The sequence below is a fragment of the Chelonia mydas genome, chromosome 11 (assembly GCF_015237465.2).
Source record: "Chelonia mydas isolate rCheMyd1 chromosome 11, rCheMyd1.pri.v2, whole genome shotgun sequence".
In the NCBI taxonomy this organism is placed as follows: domain Eukaryota; kingdom Metazoa; phylum Chordata; order Testudines; family Cheloniidae; genus Chelonia; species Chelonia mydas.
The window spans coordinates 2,834,947-2,845,093 of record NC_051251.2 but is presented as its reverse complement, the minus strand read 5'-3'; the positions used below and the strand labels follow the sequence as shown (position 1 = coordinate 2,845,093).

The following is a 10,147-nucleotide window of genomic DNA, read 5'->3' as shown; positions in this document are numbered from 1 at the left end:
ACAAGCAAACATTATGCATTTTAATATGGCAAAACGTAAGGGTATGCATCTAGGAAGAACGAACGCCAGCCATATGCCCATTGGTGGACTCCCTCCTGCAAAGCATTGACACTGAAAAAGATTTGGGGGCTCTGGGGGCTGATCAGTGGAACAGGAGCTTCCAGTGTGATGCTGTGGCCAAAAGGGCTCATGCGATCCTGGAGTAAAGAGGGGAATCCCGAGGAGGAGCAGGGAGGTTATTTGACCTCTGGATTTGGCACTGGTGCAACCGCTGCTGGAATCCTGGGTCCAGTGCTGGTGCCCACAGTCCAAGAAGGAGGTTGATAAATTGGAGAGGGGTCAGAGAAGAGCCACGAGAAGGATCAAAGGATTGGAAAACCTGCCTTAGAGTGAGAGACTCAAGGAGCTCCATCTATTTAGCTTAACAAGGAGAAGCTTAAAGGGTGACTCGATCGCATGCTATAAGTACCAACCAGGGGAACAAATATTTAGAAATGGGCTCCTCAGTCTAGCAGAGTCATGGATAACACAACCCAGTGGCTGGAAGCTGAAGCTAGACAAATTCAGCCTGGAAAGAAGGTGTAGATTGGTAACACTGAGGGTAATTAACCATTGGAACAATTGGCCGAGAGTTGTGGCAGGTTCTCCATCGCTGACAATCTTTAGATCAAGACTGGCTAGTTTTCTAAGGGATCTGCTCTAGGAGCGATTGGGGGGCAGGTCTCTGGCTGGGGTTATCCAGGAGGTCAGACTAGATGATCACCATGGACCCTGCTGTCCTGGGAATCTACTGTTCATCTCTCCTCCCCTCTGCTTGAAACTTGGGCCAGGTGGCATCCTGGTGCGTACAGACGCATGGGGGATTCCAGACGGCCGTTGCCCTGTGTGCGGGGTTTGACCGTCAATAGGCTGGTGCTCGTTTCAGCAGGGATTGGGGGCAGGGAGGGGAAATGAAACAGGTCAATGGTCCAACCCCTTTATACATCAGCGTAGCTCCATTGGGATCAACAGAGTTACAGCAGTGCACACCAGCTGAGGATCTGCCCCGAGGAGTTGAGGGGGGGTCTAGGCTGTGTGGGGAGACTACGGGGTGCCCACTGCACCTGCATTGCCCCCCGTGGGTGAATAGACAGTGGATGGACCAGGCCCACTCTGCCCCCCAAACCCATCCTCTGCAGCAGTGCAGCCAGCCCCCCAGCCACTGTTCCAGTCCCGCTGGCGTGAAATGGGGAGACGGCCTGGCAGCCTCCCTCATCAATTACCTGGAGTTGCGACTGGCAGGGACCACAGCTCCCAGCATGCACTGCAGCTCTCACGAGCATCAAAGGGGAGCATTGCATGCTGGGGCTTGTAGTGTCTGCAAGTCGCACCTCATCAGTAAAGCGCCAAGAGGCGTCATCCGGGGGAAAATGCAGCAGGCCACGGTTTGGCCATTCCTGGGCCTTCGGGAGCTTGGTCAAAATCTGCCCGAGGGCCCCAGAGCAGGATCTGGCGTTAATCACCAGCTCTGTGACCCCGTGAGCCCCTTGAGATGATCAGGGACAACGTTCAGAAACCTCCACTGGCTGCTGCAGGCCCCCACCCCCTTCTGGGAGCCACTAGGCTGCCTCCCCCCTCCATCTCCCCTCCATGGGGCAGCACCACGATTTGCCAGGGAGCAGCTTTCCTGCAAACCACATGGGCTGACCGAGGCTGCAGCGCAAAGGCCCCTGCCCCGAGGAGCTAGCAGTCAGACCCAGGCTAGGAGGGTGCCCCGAGGAGCAGAGCCCACAAAGAGGGCAGCACTGGAGAAGCGGGAGGCGACTGCAGGGCCCTGGGGCTCGAGAGGTTTACAATCAGCCTGGAGAACAGGCTGCAGGTGACGGTGCCATGGTGGCCCATGCGGCACAGAGGGAATGTGGGAGAAGGAGCAAAGCCGGATGCTGTATCAGGAGGGTCAGGGATTCACTACTACAGAGCAATCCAGGGAATCGTTATTGCTCATCATTAACGGTCCCACAGCGCTGAAGCCAAGAGACAATGCAGGGGTTGGCTGGACAGGGGCCGGCTGGACAGGGGCCGACCGTCTGTCCTCCTCCTGCTGGCATCGAACGTGTCCATCCATCCCTCCTCCAAGGGGCAGCTGGGTGAACGGAGACACCCTGGAATGGTGCAAGCATTTCTTCTCACACCAACCCCAGTGGGGTCCTCCACCTCCAGAGTCCCCCCCCAGGGCTCAGCGCTCCCCCTCTCTCATCCAGGATCTCTATGGAGCCAGGGGGAAGCAGCAGGGGGCTTGGGGCCAACAGGACACAGGCGGCCCCCAGCTCTGTGAGCGCATCACATGGAAACAGCCCTGTCTCCTGAGCTCAGCCCCTGGGCAGAGCCGTGGGGAACCCGGACAGGACAGGAAAAATGGTTTGAAGAGCTTGTCTCTTCTCTACCCACCTGCTGGCTGTCCAGCCCCCTCCCCCCCCCCATTGCTACATCAGCCATGGGGGCAGGGGGGGGGACGTTCGCCTCCTCTATCCTGATTCCTACTGATGGCCAAGTAGCCATGGCAGCCAAGCATCCCTCCCATCTGTACCTGGCCTGATGCCTACGCCCTGCCCTGTCTGACCCAGACCAGACCACGCTGCCCTGCCTACATGGGACCTCCCAGCACGGTCAGTGCAGGCCGTTCTCGCCCTGGACAGAGCCATCTGCCCAGAGAAAGCTCCAGCGGGTCCAGACGCCGCAGCCTGCCCGCCCAGCAACACCAGGTGCCACGAGCCCATCGCCCCAGCACCGGCTTCTCAGTGATGGAGCCCAGTGCAAGGTCTCTGTCCCAACACTCCCATCTGCCCTCCCCAGCCATGGGATTGGCCCGAGAGACGCCTCCTTCCACAACCTTCTGCCACAGTCCGGTCCCCATAGACAGTGACACCGTCACCCAGTAGGGGGCGCTAGTGAGCGCAGGAGACAGAACCATCCTGGGAGCCGGCCCCAGACGGTGGAACTCACTGCCACTAGAGAGAAAGGACCATGGACCACACCACACAGGGAACGGAATGCCAAACTCCCTTGGTGACTTGGTTTCCCCTCAATAAGTTCTTCTCACAAAGACACACTGAATACCCCCATCTCCCTCCTCCTCGCTGGGAAGGGAAGAAAGACTGACTGTTACATCAATATGTAACTGCACAAGAAGCCCCCAACACTGTGGGGCTGGGTTGTGGGTACAGCCCTGGAGAGATGGAGAAGCCCTTCCCTTGGGGTCAGGATTCCCAAACCTCGCACCATCCCAAAGCCGCTACTGCCCAACGTTTGGGTTTCTTAACTCCCCCACCCCTGCATGCCTAGCCACACATCCTCCCCCCTGGGCCCAGCTTTACCGCCCAGCTATTCGCCAGCTGCCCCCAGGGCCCCTCTCCCTTAGCCAAATTCAAACTCTCTTAACCTTGCCTCCTGGCTCTTCTCTGAGCCCCGCTCCATCGCTCTCTGGCAGGTTCTGAGCACAATACGCCAGATGGGGTCTCCGAGAGGGGCCCACAGCTGCAGCCAGGATCTGACAGCCCCCCCCCCCCCCCCCGCCCCAAGCTGTGCAAAGGGGCGGGACCCTGCCTGCACGGCCATGGGTTTATTTTCCTAATACTGCCCCAGCCCATTGCAATCTCAGGTGCCCCTGGCCGGGTGCTCTCCCCTTGGGGGCGCAAAAGGGGTGGAGCCGAGGTGTGTGCATCCCCCTGCCAGGCCCACGGTGGTAGGAGGTGTCGCCGTCCCCACTCCTCCCCCGCCATCGCCCTTTTAAGGGCGCAGAAATTCTTCACATAAACAAGCGCTTGATCCTGGGAGCCGAGGCTCCGCAGCGGGGATTCCAGGGGGCCCCTCACCCCAGGGTGCTGGGGGGCCTCGCACTGGATACCCCCGACCCGCCTGCAGGGAGGGACAGGGGCCCACGGGGTGGGACCCAAGGGCGGGGGCGCCGCTAAAAGTTGCCCCGGTTGTTCAGCGAGGAGTTTGGGGTCTGGGGCAAGGGGGAGGGGAAGGGCGGAGCGGGGGGAGCCTTGAAACAGCTCAGGGAGCGTCTAGCAAGAGCAGCTCCGGGCCCGGGGCGAAGAGGCGACACCAGGGGCCGCGAAGGAAGCGCACGGACCGGGCCGGGGAGCTGCCAGGGCCCGGCCCGGGGAGGCGGCAGGGCGAGAGCAGCCGCCCCCACGAAGGCCCCGCAAACTGCGCCCTGCGTCGCTTTTTGCGCGGGGCAGGAATCGGCGCAGCCGCTGCGCGGGGCCAGATGCGCGCAGCGATCGCCGACCCCGGCCTTTGCAAACCGCCCCCCCCCGTGCAGGGCCCCCGGGGAGCGGCGGCGGCCGCAGCCCGGTCCCTGGAGACGTCCCGCGTTTGCAAACCCCGGCGCAGCGCGGGCCCCCAAGCCCGGGGCTCTGCGCGGCCTCTTCCGGCGGGGGGTGGGGGTGCAATGGAGGCCGCTCCCTGGCGGGTCGGGCCCGAGGCAAGGGGCCGGGTGCAAATTTCCTTTCCCTTCCCAAGCGCGCAAGGCGCAGGACAAGCCGCCTGCTGCAGAGCGAGCCCCTTGGCTCAAGCGAGCTCAGGGCAGCGCGGGGAGGCGAGCCCCTCGTCCTGCCTTTAGGAGCCCAGGTTCTAGGGACTCGGTAGCGGGAGGGCGGGGGTTTCCCCCCTCCCCTGCCAGGCTGGGGGGCAGATTTGCCACGTGCTCATCTTGCCAAGCCGCCCTTCTCTGGGGGAGCCCCCTGGGAGCTGCCCCTGGCCCTAGGGCACCGCAGGGCCATGCTGGGGCAGGGTCACACCCTCCCGCCAGCGGTTACACCGGCCTCGTAACTGGCTCTGGCCTGTGGCACTGCAGCCACTGTTCTCAATGAAACACACCCCCGAGCCCTATTTGTCGCTCACTGAACCACTTGCCGCAACGGCATCTTGTGGCAGGGAGTTCCCTGGGCTAATGACACCCTGTGCCATTTCCTGGTCTCTCTTCTGAACCGCCTGGCTTGTTAGTGTGGCCTCGTGTAACCGCTGGGCTCTACGGTCACGGTAGCGAGCCCCAGCAGCCGGGCCTTTCCTCTTCTCCGTTCTGCAGATGGATCTGCAGGAGCAGACCAGACCCACTTTCTTCCACGGCCAAACCGTTCTCCGACTTAGCAATTTTCTCATAGACTCCGGCTGGAGGGGACCTCGAGAAGTCACCAAGTCCAGCCCCCAGCGCTGAGGCAGGACCAAGTAACCCTAGACCAGCCCTGACAGGTGTTTGTCCAGCCTGGTCTGAAAACCCTCCAGCGTCGGGGCTTCCACCACTTCCCTGGGAAGCCGATTCTGCAGCCTGCTGCCCTGTGCGTTTGTCCTAATATCCAACCTACATTGCCCTGGTTAGATTAAGCCCATTACTGCTTCTCCTGCCCTCAGGGGATGTGGAGAACAACTGATGGCTCACTGGCCTCTTTAGAACAGCCCTTCACAGATGTGAAGGCTTATTAGGCCTCCCTTCAGTCTACTTTCCTTAACTCTGAGTTTAACCTTCCCCCGCCGGGCACATCAAGAAAGAAATGGACAAATTAAAAGATTGCCTTAAAAAAAACACTATTTTTTGTACCTTGCAGAACGAAAGGATTAATTGTGATGATTGAATGTTTGTGTTAAGAACATAGGAACGGCCAGACTGGGTCAGACCCAAGGTCCATCCAGCCCAGTGTCCTGTCTGCCGACAGTGGCCAGGGCCAGGTGCCCCAGAGGGAGTGAACAGGACAGGGAATCATCCAGTATCCATCCCCTGTCGCCCCTGGTGCTTCCAGCCCTGTGGTTCTAGCCACTACAATGATGCACCCAGGGTTCAGAAAGTATTTCCGTTTGCATAATCCAGCTCTGTTATTTCTGAGGGCACAGCGCTGAGAGGCAGCTGCCGAGCTCCGGGCCCCACGGTGCGCGAGGTGGGGCGCAGACGCATCACAAGAGACAGACCCTGCCCTGCAGAAGTCTGCCTGGCGATTTACTTTTTGCATTGCGCTCCGGGGAGCGGGTTAGGAAATGTGGGTGGAAAAATCTTGAGCCAAAATATTTCAGCCGGGAAGTGAAATGTTTAGACAGCCAAATGTTTGTGCAGTGCCTCATGGGAGTTGTAGTTTGGGTGCGAAGGCTCCCATTCTCTTCTATGGGCTGGGCTCCTTGGTTGGACTGCGTCTCCCCTGCTGGGAGTGCTGCAGTGTGGCCGAGAGGGCTCCCCACGGAGAGGACCAGAGCCCTACAACTGGAGGCAGCTACAGCAGATCTCCTTTAGCTAGCTGAAGGACCAGGTGTATGTGGAATTGCCTCGCGGCTTTGTCCGCAGCACCTGGAGTCCCTCTCTCTTCAGCTAGGCGAGGTGCGAGCTACCATGGCTCTGCTAGGAAGCAGCAGCTGAGGCCAGACGCTGGTGACTGGGAACCAGGACTCCTGGGTTCTATTCCCTGCTCTGCCACTCATTTGCCTACTCCGTAACTTGCGGCAGGGGCCTTCCCTTAGTCGACAGTGCTGTCAGTTTCACCAGCCACATATTCTCACACACAGAGACACAAAGCCATTAGGATATTTGAGGGCTCACCGGTGGGGCCTGCCAGTTCTCTTCTTCTACCGCAGCTCCTTTTAGGGGCTCCTCTCTTCACCAGCACAGCCCGTCCTGCCTTGATCTCACGCTCTCTGGGCTGGAATGATTTTCTTAGGTGTAGCTGCTGCCTACCTTATACTCAAGCTAGTAAAGAAAACGCAACGCTGCCAAGGCAGGATAAACGCAAGGCATGGGGCATTACACAAAGGGTTTACATGAAGTAATAATAAATAATTGCCTGGAGCTGGCAGATCCCAGGTGATCTGAAATTGGGCAAAGGCCCAGAGAACAGGCTGTGGGAAATACACTGGGCAGGGCTGGAGGGCACCTGCTTGGGCTTTTCCCTGCAGCTGAGTGCAGCCGGGTTATTAGCACTCCGGGACCCCAGGGGAGGTCTCTGTTCTCAGCACTAATTGGAAGAGGAGCATCTCTGGGGGCTGCTAATTCACTTAGGCCTGAGTGCCAAGCGGCTGTACTGGGGACTGAGGAGATTTTGCCGGCTCCCAGATGCAGCTGTTAGCAATTAACGGTGCGGGGGGGGGGGCTGCCTGCTCCGGAAAGCTGCGTACAGCTACGGAGGCCAGGATGCTGTAGCCCGGATCGTGGGGGGCTGTGGGCCTTGGGGGAGTGCTGAGCAGAGAAGGGGAATGCCAAGCCCTGTTTAACTCTGTCCCTGCTGCTTGCAGGTAGCCCCTTCTCCAGCCTCCTGCCACAGGCTCCTTGCCAAGCCCAGGGAGCCGGTTTAGCCATTGCACCTGATCCCATCACTCACCGCTGGACAGGTGGTGCCCCCTGGTGTCTGCAGCTGCGCTTCCAAGCAGGGGGTGCAGTAATTCTAAGGGACTAGCCCAGAGCCCCTGGGCATCTGCTCAGGATCCCTGCCCTGCCTCTAGCTCCACCCTGGGTGGGACCTCCCAGCGCACCCCACTGCCCTTCCACAGCCAGCCTGGAGAGCTGCTGCTTCCCGGGGTACCCTCAGGGAGACAAATCCACAGGTCTGGGCTCCCCAGCCAGAGCCCACCCCTCCACAGGACACACCTGACTGCAATGCATGCTGGGACCTGTAGTCCCCTTAGTCCTCACCTCTTGATCTGCTCCAAAGGAGGCCGGACCCTGGGGTTCCTGCCCTGTTGCCCATGGCACACCCTGATCAGGCGAAGCCACCGGCCGCGCCTTTGGGGCCGCAGGTTTGGTTAACCCCTCTGTTGCTGCACTGGAAGGCCCTGGGACCCACAGAGCTGCACTGGTTTAATTCCACTGGGCGAGACCCCGGCCTGCTCCCGGGACGGGCGCAGCTGTACGAGGATAGCGGTGCTGCCACGCGCCAGGCTCACTCCCCTCGCTGGAAAGTCTCTGGTTGATTTTGCTCTGGACTCAGGCCGTCTGCGTCACAGAGCTCCACGAACTCCACGAGACCTGAAGAGACGGGGGCCGAAGGCGGGTCGGGGCTGGGCCCTTGTTTGGGTCTGTGAAGGGCTGGCAGGTTTGGGACTGGATCCAGCCCTGCGTCAGCCAGTGGCTTTTAACAGTAGATGCTCAAGTGTCGCCCGCCCTGTGGCTGAGCAGGGAACGGGCGACTTTATGACATCCCGAGAGCGGGAGCGTGGAGCCATCGAAAGGGGATCTTTTTGCCAGACTGTTTCCAACGGGTGGGGTTTGCTTGCGATGGTGAACCCTAGTTAACTCCAATGCCTGACACACACTTGGGACACAGGTGATCTTTGGTAAAGAGTCCACACCCCGCTGTCCGGCGCGTCACGCCGCTCCGAGCCGCCCTGCAAAATCAGACGTGATGCTCCTGGCGTTTCTGAGGGGAAAACCGAGCCGATCCCCTTGCCCCTGCTCTCTTCTTTAACCCTTTCAGGGCCCCTTCACGCGGCACGAAGCAGCAAAACCAGGAGCAAACACAATTTAACCAGTGCACTCCCTAGCAGGCGACCGTAACCATTCACTGCAGCAGCAGCTCAGCGAGAAGAGGGCTGGGTCCCTTTGGGCCTGGGAGTCCAGGGCTGGAGGGGGCGGCCCCATGCTCCAAACATCCGGGATGAAATTCCTAGCGTCACAGGCCTGCAGCCCCAACCCAGCCTTCCTCCGTTGCAAGCAGATACGCTGAGCTCCGTGCACTCTCCAGGGAGGGGACCTGTCAGGGGCGAGACCCTGACGCCCTTGTCTGTTCTGCCTGGCCACAGTCAACCCAGGGCATTGCCAAAGTCCCCCCTGCTGTTGATTAGCATTGCTGCACTATGCCCGTTGTCCTCCACCCCAGAGGTGGCTGCATCCCAGGGTGCCCTGGGACGCGCTTTGGGATAGGAGGCGATGGGCACACGGAAAATGTTCCTATTCTGGGCTATGACCTGTGGCTGACCCTGAAGGGCGACAACGGACTCTTGCAGGGAGGCTCAGACCGAGGACCAGGCTGGCCAGTGGGGCTGGCTCGGTTCCAGGGGTGGCTCGTTTCTGCTCCCTCTGCGGGGCCTGCACCAGCCAATGACCAGACCCTCCTATAGGAAACCCTTGAAATCAAGTTTATTCACAGAGTGGCACTTTCCCGGGACTTGAACTCCTTCTCCGTGAGTCTCCTTCCGGGATACTGCAGCTTTTACTCCAGTCACAGCTCCGGCCCCTCCCAGCCCACTCCCCGGAGCCCAGCCAGCAAAGGCTACTCACAGTGGGATCCCTGGGGGGCTGAGTTACCTCCATGATCAGTGTGAACTTAGGGTCATTATTTCACATGCAGGTTGGGATTGAGGGGCACCGGCAGCACTGGACGGGAGGAGGGGACCAGAACTAGGATAGCAGGGGGTGCGGATCAGGATTGGGGAGCACCAGCAGGGCTGTGGCAGTGGGGGGTGATCACAGGTGCCCGCGAAGGTGCTGATTGGTCAGTGCTGCCCCCCACGCCCTGAGCTTGCTGAGAAGGGGAGATGCCCTGGGATGCTGCATGTCCGTCAGTCCGGAGGGGGAGCAGGGAGCCCAGCCCTGAACCCCGGCCCTGCCGGTGATGGTGACTGCGTGGCGATGGGTTCGTTCCCGCCTGGGATGGCGACAAACCCAGAGGCAGCCCAGGCCTGTGGCGCGAGTGCCCGGCGGGAAGGGGCACGGCGCGTCACCGGGGCCCTGCCCAGCCCGGCGGGTCGGTGGAGGGGAGCCCGTAGGAGAACTGGCTGTGGTGTCCCCAGGCCAGGAAGACAGCTCCATGTGCAATGCAGCAAGTCCAGATCTACGGGGGGCGAGAGGGAAAGCGACTGAGCTGCTGATTGGGACAGAGCGCTGGGTTGGGGGGGACGGAGCAGCCTGGGGGTGTTGAAGCGAGGGGGGGAGAGGACCTCGTGACCCCCACTCGCTCTCTGCCCCAGATTCCAGCCTGCGCGGTGGGATCAGAGCCCCTGACCTGAGCCACGCTCCAGAGAGGGACCAGGGCCTGGTACCAAGCCCACCACCGACTGGGGCCTGGGGGTCGGATAATGCGGCAGCTGGTTCTGATCCGCCCCAGGCTAGGGTCTGCCCGTCTCTGACCAGCCCCCGTCCCACCTCTGCAGGCAGCGGGTGCCGCTGAAAACCCAGTGGGTGCGGGCAGGG

At 60.7% G+C, this 10,147-nt stretch overlaps 1 protein-coding gene across 1 annotated transcript in view; it reads right to left on the bottom strand.

Annotated features, from left to right (window-relative positions):
• Positions 1-5,553: 5,553 nt before the first annotated feature.
• SLC11A1 (solute carrier family 11 member 1) overlaps positions 5,554-10,147 on the bottom strand; it is a 29,538-nt gene continuing 24,944 nt past the window's right edge. The window contains exon 15 of the mRNA XM_037912980.2: positions 5,554-9,788. Coding sequence (XP_037768908.1) covers positions 9,675-9,788 — 114 coding nt within the window. The 3' untranslated portion in view covers positions 5,554-9,674. The remainder of the gene's footprint in view (positions 9,789-10,147) is intronic.